General features: G+C 41.5%; 1 protein-coding gene across 2 annotated transcripts in view; it reads left to right on the top strand.

Moving 5' to 3' along the window:
* Positions 1-13,729: 13,729 nt before the first annotated feature.
* Positions 13,730-16,964, top strand: part of AFAP1L2 (actin filament associated protein 1 like 2) — a 194,446-nt gene continuing 191,211 nt past the window's right edge. For both annotated transcript variants that reach the window (XR_011318563.1, XM_069754358.1), the window contains exon 1: positions 13,730-13,843. Coding sequence is in view for 1 of the 2 variants with exons in the window: in XM_069754358.1 (XP_069610459.1) it covers positions 13,828-13,843 (16 nt within the window). In the remaining variant the exon portion in view is untranslated. The remainder of the gene's footprint in view (positions 13,844-16,964) is intronic.

The raw sequence follows: 16,964 nt of genomic DNA, 5'->3' as shown, positions 1-16,964 counted from the left end.
TGTAGAGCAGTGTTTCCCAAACTCCAGTCCTCACGGACCCCACGGGTCATGTTTTCAGGATTTAGTATTGCGCAAGTAGTGGAAGTATCATCAAGGCATCAGGAATTGTCTCACCTGTGCAACACTATGGAAATCCTGAAAACATGACCCGTGGGGTCCGTGAGGACTGGAGTTTGGGAAATACTGATGTAGAGAAAAGTATCTGGTCGCCGTCATAATGACTGACTTCAGGCTTCTCTTTCAGTCCATTGCCCCTGGTGTATAAAGTTAGGGCACTGTAGGGGATGGATGTTACCCATCAGGGGCAATGGGGCCTGAGTGTGTGGAATTTGGCCCCATTGCCTAAAGTGTATGTCATGTGACCAACTGATTGCATCGATAACACCATGGAATCCTGACAGTGAGCGCATCCTACGATGTCAAGATCAAGAAGTCCACAGTCACATAAATCACCACAGGCTTTCCTCATGAATGTAAAACAATCAAAGAGGAGACTGGTAAGTATTCCATGTGTGTATATATATATATATATATATATATATATATATATGTACATATACATACAGCCAGCTCTGGCAAAAATGAAGAGACCACTGCCCAGTTTTATAAAAATCTGCTTAAGTGAGGAAAAGAAGGGCTCAGCTCTGGCTTTACTAGCAGAGGGACACAGTGAGCGTCATTTTGCCTCCATCCTTAAAATTTCTGAGACGGCAGTCCATTACAAGAAGGTCAAGCAGTAGATATTGGGGACAACAAAGCTACAGACCGTCAGAGGGTGAAAATGACTCTCCACTGACCGGGATGACCGTCATCTTATTCGAATGTCACTCAGCAACCGCAGGATGACATCAAGTGACCTACAAAAGAAATGGCAAATGGCAGCTGGGGTGAAGAGCACGGCAAGAACAATTCTTAACAGGCTCCTAGAGGCAGGACTCAAGTCATGTAAAGCTAGAAAAAAGCCTTTCATCAATTAGAAGCAAAGGAGAGCCAGGCTGAAGACTGCCAAAGACCATAAGGATTGGACCATAGAGGACTGGAGGAAGGTAATCTTCTCTGATGAGTCTAATTTTCAGCTTTGCCCAGGACGGAGACCTGGAGAGGCGTGTACAAGCCACAATGTCTCACACCCACTGTGAAATTTGGTGGAGGATCGGTGATGATCTGGGGAGGCTTCAGCAAGGCTGGAATTGGGCAGGTTAATCTTTGCGAAGGACGTATGAATCAATCCGCATACAAGGTTATCCTGGAAAAACAGCTGCTTCCTTCTGCTCAGGCAATGTTCCCCAACTCCGAGGACTGGTTTCTCCAGCAGGACAATGCGCCATGACACACAGCTGGGTCAATCAAGGTGTGGATGAAGGACCACCAAATCACATCCCTGTCATGGCCGCCCAATGTCAAGACCTGAACCCACTGAAAACCTCTGGAATGTTATCCGGAGGAAGATGGATATTCACAAGCCATCAAACAGAGAAGAACTGCTGACATTATTGTACCAGGAGAGGCATAAGGTCACCCAGGAGCCGTGTGAGAGACTGGTGGAAAGCTGCCAAGACGCAGGAAAGCCGGGATTAACAATCATGGTTATTCCACACAATATTGATTTCTGAACTCTTCCTGGGGTAAAACATTAGTATTGTTGTTTCTAAATTATTATGAACTTGTTTTTTGCATTAAGGTCTGCAAGCAATGCATTTTTTGTTATTTTAACCATTTCTCACTTTCAGAAAATAAATACAAAATGTATTGCTTGGAACTTCGGAGACATGTCATAAGTTTATAGAATAAAAGAACAATTTACATTTTACTAAAGAGAAAAATCAGACAAACTGAACATTTTGCAGTAGTCTCTTAATTTTTGCCAGAGCTGTATATATATATACAGGGTGGGCCATTTGTATGGATACACCTAAATATAATGGGAATGGTTGGTGATATCAACTTCCTGTTTGTGGCACATTAGTATATGGGAGGGGAAAACTTTTCAAGATGGGTGGGGATCATGGTGGCCATTTTGAAGTTGGCCATTTTGGATCCAACTTTATTTTTTCCAATGGGAAAAGGGTCATGTGACACATCAAAATTATTGAGAATTTCACAAGAAAAACAATGGTGTGCTTGGATTTAACATAACTTTCATTAGTTATTTACAAGTTAATGACCACTTATAAAATGTGTTCAAAGTGCTGCCCATTGTGTTGGATTGTCAACCCAACCCTCTTCTCCTACTCTTGACACACTGATAGCAACACCGCAGAAGAAATGCGAGCACAGGCTTCCAGTATCCGTTGTTTCAGAAGCTGCACATTTCGTATCTCCACAGCATAGACAATTGCCTTCAGATGACCTCAAAGATAAAAGTCTAAGGGGCCCAGATTGGGAGACCTTGGTGGCCATTCAACTGGCCCATGACGACCAATCCACTTTCCAGGAACCTTCATGTAGGAATGCTCAGACCTGACACCCAAGATGGTGCACCACCACCACAGTCTCAAACATTACTATTAGTAACACGCTACGCCGTCATGGAGTAAAATCTTGCAGGGCAGACAAGGTCCTCCTGCTCACACCAGAACAGGTCTGGGCCAGTTTGAATTTCGCCAATGACCATCTGGATGATCTAAAGGAGGCATGGGAGAAGGTCATGTAGTCAGAGGAGACCAAAATAGAACTTTTTGGCATCTATTCCACTCGCCATGTTTAGAGAATGAAGAAGAAGGATGAGTACAACCCCAAGAACACCGTGCCAACTGTGAAGCGTGATGGGGAAACATCATACTTTGAGGTGCTTTTCTGCAAAGGGAACAGAACGACTGCATCGTATTGAAGGATGAATGGGGTCATTTATTGTGAGATTTTGGCCAACAATCTCCTTTCCTCAGTAAGAGCATTGAAGATGGGTCGTGTCTGGGTCTTCCAGTATGACAATGACCCGAAAACACACAGCCAGGACAACTAAGGAGTGGATCAGTAAGAAGCATTTCAAGATCCTGGAGGGGCCTAGCCAGTCTCCAGACCTGAACCCAATAAAAAATCTTTAGAGGAAGCTGAAACTCAATGTTACCCAGAAACAACCCTGAAACCTGAAAGATCTGGAGAAGATCTGTATGGAGGAGGGGGCCAATATCCCTGCTGCAGTGTGTGCAAACCTGGTCAGGAACCACAGGGAACATCTGACCTCTGTAACTGCAAACAAAGTTTAATGGACCAAATATTAAATTCTGTTTTTCTATTGTATCAAATACTTATTTCAGGCAATACAATTCTAATTAATTAAGGAAAAAATCCTACAAAGTGATGTTCTGGAATTAATTTTTAAATTCAGTGTCTCACAGGTGAAGTGTACCTACGATAAAATTACAGACCTCTCCATTCTTTGTAGGGGGGAAACTTGCAAAATCGGCAGAGTATCAAATCCTTTTTTCCCCCACAGTATGTATACATATATGTAATCTACAATGTGTGTGCATGTGTCTGTATGTATGTGCTCTGTGTACACATACTGTATATGCATGTGCTCTGTGTACACGTGTGTGTTTCATGTGCATATACATGTGTGTGTGTATGTAGCATTCTTATTTATAAATCCCATCAGTACACACGACAGATCATAGGTGTAAACATGTTGGCAATTGTCCAATGACCGAGTAAAATGCTACCTATTCATCAGGTGATTGGATTGTTTATGGCTAAACAGAAATCATTGTTCTCTGCAGTACGTCGCCCGGTGTCAGTTGCACATGTGCTGTGATAATATGATCTCTATGGGGACAGATTGATCTACTCAGGGCCGGACTGGCCATCTGGAAATTCTGGCAAATGCCAGAAGGGCCTGTCTGGTCATGGGCCACCTTGTCTGCTACGTTGATAACAGAACTGTTGTGTTCAAGACACCCATACTGCTAAGAGTTGTGACGGAGGTATCATTAGAAATATTGGTCTTGTATTAAATCTTCCTTTCCTCCATCCAGGGTAATATTAGTAATATATCCCATCTGGTTCATGGGGACGGGAACAACATGGGCCTGTGTGATTTCAAATGCCAGGACTGAATTTCAGCCCCAGTCCGTACCTAGATCTACTAGTGATTGTTCTGTCACCATCATTATTCTTCATGCTTTGTGTGGAGACACGGGGGTCAGTGGGTGCCCAGGTCCTCTAGCCGAAACTGCATGGACCAGGGATCATCCCACCGAACGGCTGGTCTCATTTTACTCTGGGCGTAATATTGCTTAGACTGCTCAGACAACAAAGGGTGAGGGTAAAACTGTGGCAATACTTTATTGAACCACAAAACAGGCAAATAACATATAGAACAGTCCCATCAAAATACCGAAGATGGTGCACATTACAGAGAGGAGATAAAGACAAGCTTGGGAAGCTGACAGTCCATTGAGGTATAAGGCCAGGTGACTGGAGGGTCACAACCTGGCTTCTCTGAACATCTCCATGGAGCTAAGTGACTGGTGGGTCCAAATCCTGGCTTTCTCCAAACATATCCATGGGGCTCAGGTAACCGGTGGGTCCAAATCCTGACTACACCAAATGGACCCATAGTTCAGTGTTGGTCAATGGAGCATATATGTATTTCAGCTGGGGTCATAAGCTGACATCCTGTAGAATGACAAATCTGTGTCTCTCATGATGGAGGCATGATGTCTTGGCTGCTGTCTTGCAAAGAGTCTCTAGTTCTTTGGATTGTTGAATATGTTAGCACTATATAAAAATAAAGAGAATATTATTATTGTTATATCCTCTTTTTATAGTTAACAACTGTCCTTCAAACTAGGATTCACAGGAAAAGAGGAAGAATGATGATATCAACTTGCATTGTTTAATTATTTAATCTATCGTATATACTCGAGTATAAGCCGAGATATTCAGCCCAAATTTTTTCGGTCATGGTCGGCGGGTGAGGGGGAGAGAGGACTGTCGCATACTCACCTGCTTCCGGCGCTCCTGGCGCTGTCCCTGCCTGTCCCATGGTCTTCAGGTGCCGCAGCTCTTCCTCTGTTCAGCGGTCACGTGGTACCGCTCATTAAAGTTATGAATATGGACTCCACTCCCATAGGGGTGGAGCCGCATATTCATTCCTATAATAATAAATAATAATAATCTTTATTTTTATATAGCGCTAACATATTCCGCAGCGCTTTACATTTTGCACACATTATCATCACTGTCCCCGATGAGGCTCACAATCTAAATTCCCTATCTGTATGTCTTTGGAATGATGAGCTGTGCCAGTGACCGCTGACAGAGGAAGACGCTGCAGTGCCCGGAGACCATCTGTCCGGGAGAAGGAGCCAGGGACGCCGGGAGCAGGTGAGTATTTCATATTTACCTGTCCACGTTCCAGCTGCCGGGCGCCGCTCCGTCTTCCCGTCCTCTTGCTGTGACTGTTCAGGTCAGAGGGCGCGATGACGTGTTAGTGTGCGCGCCACCCTCTGCCTGAACAGTCAGTGCGGAGAGACGGGATGCTGAGGAGCTGCGGGCAGCAAAAGAGGGGAGTATGTCATTTTTTTTTTCTTTATTGCAGCAGCAGCATTAAATGTGGCACAGCTTTAAATGGAGTATCTATGGGGCAATAATGAACGGTATAGAGCATTATTGTCACGCCATTAGCGGCATTAAAGGGGCAGGACGGCGTACTGGGACCCGCACCTGTCCCTACCACTTTAATGGGGCCCTGGCTTTCCCTTATCTCGGGAGTACCTATGATGGTTAGGAGGCCCGAGCCGCCAGCGTATCCCTGTCTCCTGTGCAGGCCCTAACAGTGGCCCCCTCTCCCCCCAAAGGAGGTGGACTGCACCAGTGTAATAATACAACAAATAACAGGGTAAACAGACAAGGTAACTAAAAGTCTCAAACTCACCAAATGCTCACACAACCACAGAGGAAACACAGAGAAGGGAAGAGAAGGAATAAACTAGGAAGGAAAACAGGTTAAACATGCAACAAAAACCGCAGACACCAATCTCTGTAAATAAACCTCCAACACAAACACTATGCTCCTTCAACCTCCAAGCCAGGCAGTAGAACTGATCACTGACAATAGCTGAAGTCAGGACTGGGTCTATATAGAGGATCAGATTACAAAATCCACTTCAGCTGAGAGAGACCCTGCTCTCAGCAATAAGGTTAACTCCTGCACTGCTGGCACAAAGCAGCCAGATCAGAATATAGGTGAAAAGCTTCTGTTCACTGTGTGTGAACGAGGCCCAGAGCGCTGCGGTTCTCTGGAACCTCTCTGTCGCGGTAGCCCTGTGACAATTATATGTGGCACAGTGTTATATGGAGCATCTATGGGGCAATAATGAACGTCATGGAGCATTATATGTTGAACAGCTTTATATGCAGCATCTATGGGGCAGTAATGAATGGTATGGAGCATGATATGTGGCACAGCTTTATATGGAGCATCTATGGGGCAATAATGAACAGTATGGAGCATTATATGTGGCACAGCTTTATATGGAGCATCTATGGGGCAATAATGAATGGTATGGAGCATTATATGTGGCACAGTTTTATATGGAGCATCTTACGGGGCCATAATGAACTGCATGAAGCATTATATGGGGCACATTGTTATATGGAGCATCTATGGGGCCATAATCAACTGTATGTAGCATTATACGTGGCACATTTTTATATGGAGCATCTATGGGCCCATAATGAACTGCATGGAGCATTATATGTGGCACATTTGTATATGGAGCATTTTATGGGGCGTATTTTAATATGGAGCATCTTATGGGGCCATCATGAACTGTATGGAGCATTATATGGGGCTCCTGATTCAATATGGATATTCAAAAACACTTAACTTACTGATGTCTCAATTAATTTTACTTTTATTGGTATCTATTTTTATTTTTGAAATTTACGAGTAGCTGCTGCATTTTCCACCCTAGGCTTATACTTGAGTCACTACGTTTTCCCAGTTTTTTTGTGGCAAAATTAGGAGGGTCGGCTTATACTCGAGTATATACGGGTATTTGCATAGTTTTTCCTCCTTTTTTGCAAGTCAACAAGCTAGCTGGCCTGGACAATGTGTAACCAACATATCAACAAATATCATTGTTCAATTATCCTGAGTCTCTAGTCATCCAGGATAACAGCACAATATGTCACAACAAATGTCTTACAATTCAATATTACAGGTTGCAGGAACAGTCTGTTTTCTTGACCAACCAGAAACACATAAATTCAAAAGTCAACATATAGATAATAGTGTATTCTCCCTGGCTTGCTAAAAATAGACTTCTAGTTAATTAAGATAAAATGCTGTGTCGTCACAGTGTGTAATGAGGTCGGGAAACAAAAGCCGAATGACTTCAATATTGTTGATCACGCTCATTTGACGGCCTGAACACCGTGCATGTAAATAAAACCGAACTTTTACCCAGGACCCCACTTGTCTAACACCGGCCCTGCCTGTATGATAATCTGAGTCCAGGCATTTAATCTGTGGCCTGTGATCGGTTGCATGAAGTTCCCCAACAAAAAGTGCAAATTCTGAAGGAAATGTCTAGAATTAATGAATGAATGAAGTCTTACATGGCGGCCGAGATGTGGGAGCACGAACAATTCCACCATTTATCCGGGAAAGACGATGAAAGGAGGATTAGACTGTGAGCAACAAGACAAGAATGTAACGGAGCCGACAGCACAGAGACCGATAACTGCGTCATCATATTAGATCAGTGATGTCACAGGGGCCGGGATCTGAGGCCAAATCTCTACACTTTTCTTTGGAGTGTAACATCTGCTGTTCTCTGGTATCTGCTAGTGTTTGCTGCAATGTCTCAGATGACCTCGGCCGTGGTGATTATGTATGCAGCCCTCACGTCAGGTGACGTTTTTCTATATTTTGATCTTCCTTATTTTGCAGTCCGGTCCTCATACACATTCATTAGGATGCTTAAAAGGAATGTTCTGGAAGAAATTCCTCCTTCTGTGTAAAGTATGTTATGGCTTGCATTAATAATCAGCAAAATTAAAATAGGTCTTAAAGGGGAAGAACATCTAAATCTTCTCACTATTCAATAGACAATTTATATTTAACTTAAACAATACTGCCCCCTATGTACAAGAATATAACTAATATAATACTGAAAAAATACTACAAAAGGGGTTAGTGTCTGCTCACCACCTCCTAGAGTGCACGGATCCTGCTGTGCAGCAAGTTTTTCAGAACTTGAAAGAAATAAGTCCAGCGCTGGACTTATTTCTTTCAAGTATTATAATACTGCTCCTATGTACAAGAACATAACTACTATAATACTGCTCCTATGTACAAGAACATAACTACTATAATACTGCTCCTATGTACAAGAATATAACTACTATAATACTGCCCCTATATAGAAGAATATAACTACTATAATACTGCTCCTATGTACAAGAATATAACTATTATAATACTGCCCCTATGTACAAGAATATAACTACTATAATACTGCTCCTATGTACAAGAATATAACTATTATAATACTGCCCCTATGTACAAGAATATAACTACTATAATACTGCCCCTATATACAAAAATATAACTACTATTATACTGCCTCTATGTACAAGAATATAACTACTATAATACTGCCCCCATGTACAAGAATATAACTACTATAATACTGCTCCTATGTACAAGAATATACCTACTATAATACTGCCCCTATATAGAAGAATATAACTACTATAATACTGCTCCTATGTACAAGAATATAACTATTATAATACTGCCCCTATGTACAAGAATATAACTACTATAATACTGCTCCTATGTACAAGACTATAACTACTATAATACTGCTCCTATGTACAAGAATATAACTACTATAATACTGCTCCTATGTACTAGAATATAACTACTATAATACTGCCTCCTATGTACAAGAATATAACTACTACAGGTTTCTGCTAATAACCAAGAAAAATTATCTTTCACAATTGGTGCAGAATCCAACCAGAGGAGCAGCACTTTTAGACCTAATACTATCTAATAGACCTGACAGAATAACAAATCTGCAGGTGGTTGGGCATCTAGGAAATAGCGACCACAATATTGTGCAGTTTCACCTGTCTTTCACTAGGGGGACTTGTCAGGGAGCCACAAAAACGCTGAACTTTAGGAAGGCAAAGTTTGACCAGCTTAGAGATGCCCTTAATCTGGTAGACTGGGACAATATCCTCAGAAATAAGAATACAGATAATAAATGGGAAATGTTTAAGAACATCCTAAATAGGCAGTGTAAGCGGTTTATACCTTGTGGGAATAAAAGGACTAGAAATAGGAAAAACCCAATGTGGCTAAACAAAGAAGTAAGACAGGCAATTAACAGTAAAAAGAAAGCATTTGCACTACTAAAGCAGGATGGCACCATTGAAGCTCTAAAAAACTATAGGGAGAAAAATACTTTATCTAAAAAACTAATTAAAGCTGCCAAAAAGGAAACAGAGAAGCACATTGCTAAGGAGAGTAAAACTAATCCCAAACTGTTCTTCAACTATATCAATAGTAAAAGAATAAAAACTGAAAATGTAGGCCCCTTAAAAAATAGTGAGGAAAGAATGGTTGTAGATGACGAGGAAAAAGCTAACATATTAAACACCTTCTTCTCCACGGTATTCACGGTGGAAAATGAAATGCTAGGTGAAATCCCAAGAAACAATGAAAACCCTATATTAAGGGTCACCAATCTAACCCAAGAAGAGGTGCGAAACCGGCTAAATAAGATTAAAATAGATAAATCTCCGGGTCCGGATGGCATACACCCACGAGTACTAAGAGAACTAAGTAATGTAATAGATAAACCATTATTTCTTATTTTTAGGGACTCTATAGCGACAGGGTCTGTTCCGCAGGACTGGCGCATAGCAAATGTGGTGCCAATATTCAAAAAGGGCTCTAAAAGTGAACCTGGAAATTATAGTCCAGTAAGTCTAACCTCTATTGTTGGTAAAATATTTGAAGGGTTTCTGAGGGATGTTATTCTGGATTATCTCAATGAGAATAACTGTTTAACTCCATATCAGCATGGGTTTATGAGAAATCGCTCCTGTCAAACCAATCTAATCAGTTTTTATGAAGAGGTAAGCTATAGGCTGGACCACGGTGAGTCATTGGACGTGGTATATCTCGATTTTTCCAAAGCGTTTGATACCGTGCCGCACAAGAGGTTGGTACACAAAATGAGAATACTTGGTCTGGGGGAAAATGTGTGTAAATGGGTTAGTAACTGGCTTAGTGATAGAAAGCAGAGGGTGGTTATAAATGGTATAGTCTCTAACTGGGTCGCTGTGACCAGTGGGGTACCGCAGGGGTCAGTATTGGGACCTGTTCTCTTCAACATATTCATTAATGATCTGGTAGAAGGTTTACACAGTAAAATATCGATATTTGCAGATGATACAAAACTATGTAAAGCAGTTAATACAAGAGAAGATAGTATTCTGCTACAGATGGATCTGGATAAGTTGGAAACTTGGGCTGAAAGGTGGCAGATGAGGTTTAACAATGATAAATGTAAGGTTATACACATGGGAAGAAGGAATCTATATCACCATTACACACTGAACGGGAAACCACTGGGTAAATCTGACAGGGAGAAGGACTTGGGGATCCTAGTTAATGATAAACTTACCTGGAGCAGCCAGTGCCAGGCAGCAGCTGCCAAGGCAAACAGGATCATGGGGTGCATTAAAAGAGGTCTGGATACACACGATGAGAGCATTATACTGCCTCTGTACAAATCCCTAGTTAGACCGCACATGGAGTACTGTGTCCAGTTTTGGGCACCGATGCTCAGGAAGGATATAATGGAACTAGAGAGAGTACAAAGGAGGGCAACAAAATTAATAAAGGGGATGGGAGAACTACAATACCCAGATAGATTAGCGAAATTAGGATTATTTAGTCTAGAAAAAAGACGACTGAGGGGCGATCTAATAACCATGTATAAGTATATAAGGGGACAATACAAATATCTCGCTGAGGATCTGTTTATACCAAGGAAGGTGACGGGCACAAGGGGGCATTCTTTGCGTCTGGAGGAGAGAAGGTTTTTCCACCAACATAGAAGAGGATTCTTTACTGTTAGGGCAGTGAGAATCTGGAATTGCTTGCCTGAGGAGGTGGTGATGGCGAACTCAGTCGAGGGGTTCAAGAGAGGCCTGGATGTTTTCCTGGAGCAGAACAATATTGTATCATACAATTAGGTTCTGTAGAAGGACGTAGATCTGGGGATTTATTATGATGGAATATAGGCTGAACTGGATGGACAAATGTCTTTTTTCGGCCTTACTAACTATGTTACTATGTTACTATAATACTGCTCCTATGTACAAGAATATAACTACTATAATACTGCCCTTATGTACAAGGCTATAACTACTATAATACTGCCCCTATGTACAAGAATATAACTACTATAATACTGCCCCCATGTACAAGAATATAACTACTATAATACTGCCCCCATGTACAAGAATATAACTACTATAATACTGCCCCTATGTACAAGAATATAACTACTATAATACTGTTCCTATGTACAGGAATATAACTACTATAATACTGCTCCTATGTACAAGAATATAACTACTATAATACTGCCCCTATGTAAAAGAATATATCTACTATTATACTGCCTCTATGTACAAGAATATAACTACTATAATACTGCCCCCTATTCACAAGAATATAACTACTATAATACTGCCCCTATGTACAAGAATATAACTACTATTATACTGCCTCTATGTACAAGAATATAACTACTATAATACTGCCCCCTATTCACAAGAATATAACTACTATAATACTGCCCCTATGTACAAGAATATAACTACTATTATACTGCCTCTATGTACAAGAATATAACTACTATTATACTGCCTCTATGTACAAGAATATAACTACTATAATACTGCTCCTATGTACAAGAATATAACTACTATTATACTGCCTCTATGTACAAGAATATAACTACTATAATACTGCCCCCTATTCACAAGAATATAACTACTATAATACTGCCCCTATGTACAAGAATATAACTACTATAATACTGCTCCTATGTATAAGAATATAACTACTATAATACTGCCCCTATGTACAAGAATATAACTACTATAATACTGCCCCCTATTCACAAGAATATAACTACTATAATACTGCCCCTATATACAAGAATATAACTACTATTATACTGCCTCTATGTACAAGAATATAACTACTATAATACTGCCCCCTATTCACAAGAATATAACTACTATAATACTGCCCCTATGTACAAGAATATAACTACTATTATACTGCCTCTATGTACAAGAATATAACTACTATAATACTGCTCCTATGTATAAGAATATAACTACTATAATACTGCCCCTATGTACAAGAATATAACTACTACAATACTGCCCCTATGTACAAGATAATAACTACTATAATACTCCTATGTAGAAGAATATAACTACTATAATACTGCCCCCTATTCACAAGAATATAACTACTATAATACTGCCCCTATGTATAAGAATATAACTACTATAATACTGCCCCTATGTACAAGAATATAACTACTATAATACTGCCCCTATGTATAAGAATATAACTACTATTATACTGCCTCTATGTACAAGAATATAACTACTATAATACTGCTCCTATGTATAAGAATATAACTACTATAATACTGCCCCTATGTACAAGAATATAACTACTATAATACTGCCCCTATGTACAAGATAATAACTACTATAATACTCCTATGTACAAGAATATAACTACTATAATACTGCCCCTATGTACAAGAATATAACTACTATTATACTGCCTCTATGTACAAGAATATAACTACTATAATACTGCTCCTATGTACAAGAATATAACTACTATAATACTGCTCCTATGTATAAGAATATAACTACTATAATACTGCCTCTATGTACAAGAATATAACTACTATAATACTCCTATGTAGAAGAATATAACTACTATAATACTGCTCCTATGTACAAGAATATAACTACTATAATACTCCTATGTAGAAGAATATAACTACTATAATACTGCCCCTATGTACAAGAATATAACTACTATAACACTGCTCCTATGTACAAGAATATAACTACTATAATACTGCCCCTATGTACAAGAATATAACTACTATAATACTGCTCCTATGTACAAGAATATAACTACTATAATACTGCCTCTATGTACAAGAATATAACTACTATAAAACTGCCCCCTATTCACAAGAATATAACTACTATAATACTGCCCCTATATACAAGAATATAACTACTATTATACTGCCTCTATGTACAAGAATATAACTACTATAATACTGCCCCCTATTCACAAGAATATAACTACTATAATACTGCCCCTATGTACAAGAATATAACTACTATAATACTGCCCCTATGTACAAGAATATAACTACTATAATACTCCTATGTAGAAGAATATAACTACTATAATACTCCTATGTAGAAGAATATAACTACTATAATACTGCTCCTATGTACAAGAATATAACTACTATAATACTGCCCCTATTTATAATGTTACTGCCCCATTCTATCCCTTGGCCGCTGTGGTCGCTTCTCTCTCTCTGATCCCAGGTGTCTTTCTTGGTCGGGTCGGACTGGGGGTCTCTGGGGTCTCTCGGGGGGCGGTCGTCGCTGGTTCCCAGGCTGAGCTCCAGTGATCTCACAGGGAGGGGCTTTGTGGGGGAAGAGTCTGTTCAGCACCGGGCACCGATCATATTAGGCTCCGGGATCTGTCGGGAGCAGGCGGCCGCACACATGGAGAGATATAGAGGTGAGAGCCGCAGTTTGTTCTTTACTTTCTGTGCAGCGGAGATTTCAGCTTGTTCTGCAGGAATCTTCCATTGAGCTGCGCTGTCAGATGTCAGCGAGAAGCATAGAATGTGCAGAGGAGACTGAATACAGAGTATATAGGGCTGTGCAGTATACAGCAGAGTATATAGGGCTGTGCGGTATACAGCAGAGTATATAGGGCTGTGCGGTATACAGCAGAGTATATAGGGATGTGCGGTATACAGCAGAGTATATAGGGATGTGCGGTATACAGCAGAGTATATAGGGCTGTGCGGTATACAGCAGAGTATATAGGGCTGTGCGGTATACAGCAGAGTATATAGGGCTGTGCGGTATACAGCAGAGTATATAGGGCTGTGCGGTATACAGCAGAGTATATAGGGATGTGCGGTATACAGCAGAGTATATAGGGCTGTGCGGTATACAGCAGATTATATAGGGCTGTGCGGTATACAGCAGAGTATATAGGGCTGTGCGGTATACAGCAGAGTATATAGGGATGTGCGGTATACAGCAGAGTATATAGGGCTGTGCGGTATACAGCAGATTATATAGGGCTGTGCGGTATACAGCAGAGTATATAGGGCTGTGCGGTATACAGCAGATTATATAGGGCTGTGCGGTATACAGCAGAGTATATAGGGATGTGCGGCATACAGCAGAGTATATAGGGCTGTGCAGTATACAGCAGAGTATATAGGGCTGTGCAGTATACAGCAGAGTATATAGGGATGTGCGGCATACAGCAGAGTATATAGGGCTGTGCAGTATACAGCAGAGTATATAGGGATGTGCGGTATACAGCAGAGTATATAGGGATGTGCGGCATACAGCAGAGTATATAGGGATGTGCGGTATACAGCAGAGTATATAGGGCTGTGCGGTATACAGCAGAGTATATAGGGATGTGCGGTATACAGCAGAGTATATAGGGCTGTGCGGTATACAGCAGAGTATATAGGGCTGTGCGGTATACAGCAGAGTATATAGGGATGTGCGGTATACAGCAGAGTATATAGGGATGTGCGGTATACAGCAGAGTATATAGGGATGTGCGGTATACAGCAGAGTATATAGGGCTGTGCGGTATACAGCAGAGTATATAGGGCTGTGCGGTATACAGCAGATTATATAGGGCTGTGCAGTATGCAGCAGAGTATATAGGGCTGTGCGGTATACAGCAGAGTATATAGGGCTGTGCGGTATACAGCAGAGTATATAGGGCTGTGCGGCATACAGCAGAGTATATAGGGCTGTGCAGTATACAGCAGAGTATATAGGGCTGTGCAGTATACAGCAGAGTATATAGGGCTGTGCGGTATACAGCAGAGTATATAGGGCTGTGCGGTATACAGCAGAGTATATAGGGCTGTGCGGTATACAGCAGAGTATATAGGGCTGTGCGGTATACAGCAGAGTATATAGGGCTGTGCAGTATACAGCAGAGTATATAGGGCTGTGCGGTATACAGCAGAGTATATAGGGATGTGCGGCATACAGCAGAGTATATAGGGCTGTGCGGCATACAGCAGAGTATATAGGGCTGTGCGGTATACAGCAGAGTATATAGGGATGTGCGGTATACAGCAGAGTATATAGGGCTGTGCGGTATACAGCAGAGTATATAGGGATGTGCGGTATACAGCAGAGTATATAGGGATGTGCGGTATACAGCAGATTATATAGGGCTGTGCGGTATACAGCAGAGTATATAGGGCTGTGCGGTATACAGCAGATTATATAGGGCTGTGCGGTATACAGCAGAGTATATAGGGCTGTGCGGTATACAGCAGAGTATATAGGGATGTGCGGCATACAGCAGAGTATATAGGGCTGTGCGGCATACAGCAGAGTATATAGGGCTGTGCGGCATACAGCAGAGTATATAGGGATGTGCGGCATACAGCAGAGTATATAGGGCTGTGCGGCATACAGCAGAGTATATAGGGCTGTGCGGTATACAGCAGAGTATATAGGGCTGTGCGGCATACAGCAGAGTATATAGGGCTGTGCGGCATACAGCAGAGTATATAGGGATGTGCGGCATACAGCAGAGTATATAGGGATGTGCGGCATACAGCAGAGTATATAGGGATGTGCGGCATACAGCAGAGTATATAGGGCTGTGCGGTATACAGCAGAGTATATAGGGCTGTGCGGCATACAGCAGAGTATATAGGGCTGTGCGGCATACAGCAGAGTATATAGGGCTGTGCAGTATACAGCAGAGTATATAGGGCTGTGCGGTATACAGCAGAGTATATAGGGATGTGCGGTATACAGCAGAGTATATAGGGATGTGAAGTATACAGCAGAGTATATAGGGCTGTGCAGTATACAGCAGAGTATATAGGGCTGTGCAGTATACAGCAGAGTATATAGGCCTGTGGGGGGTGATGCCAGATTCGTGGACTCCAGAATTAACCTTTCCACTTCTGCTGAGTTGTTCCATTGTATTCAGTGTTCTCTTGTTTGGAATATCCATTGCTTTCCATAATCCGTATATTATTGTTATATGTGTTTGTGGCTTCTAGATCTGACGCCTCTTGCTACATTGTGTCGGTCAGATGTTCTTGAATTGGAATTTCTTATGTCTTATGATTTGGTGACTCAGTTTGAAAAGATACAAAATCTTCCTAATATTTAACCCTCAGAGTGCCGGCATTTTGCATCATTTGTACCTGTTTGTATTTTGACCTGTTGCGTTCAAGTAGGAAAAGTAAGGAAGTAAATCTGTGACCCCTGGGGACCACTTGACCTCCGATGCCCGGGCGTCCAGCTGGTGATGATGCTGCAGCACTGCACAGTTATTATGGTGTTTGCTACGAAATCCCCCTGGAGTTACAGGTGTTTGTAAAATATGATCTTCTCTCTGAGTGACAACCAATATGGCGCTTACAGGAGTTGTCACCCAGCTTCCCCCCTGAGAAAACCAGTAGATCCTGATATTGGCGACTATAGAGATGATAGTGGCCTGTGACTGGGGACAAAGACTTACAGGAGTCATGTAACAAGTTTTTCAGGACTGGTCACAACTCCTTTTGTCTGGAGCCTCCGGTATCACCCAGAGCACAGGCCCCGCCAGCTTCACCCCCACGGCA

The sequence above is a fragment of the Ranitomeya imitator genome, chromosome 2 (assembly GCF_032444005.1).
Source record: "Ranitomeya imitator isolate aRanImi1 chromosome 2, aRanImi1.pri, whole genome shotgun sequence".
Classification (NCBI taxonomy): domain Eukaryota; kingdom Metazoa; phylum Chordata; class Amphibia; order Anura; family Dendrobatidae; genus Ranitomeya; species Ranitomeya imitator.
Note: the sequence above shows the minus strand (reverse complement) of the source record. Positions and strands in the feature narration are given on the sequence as shown.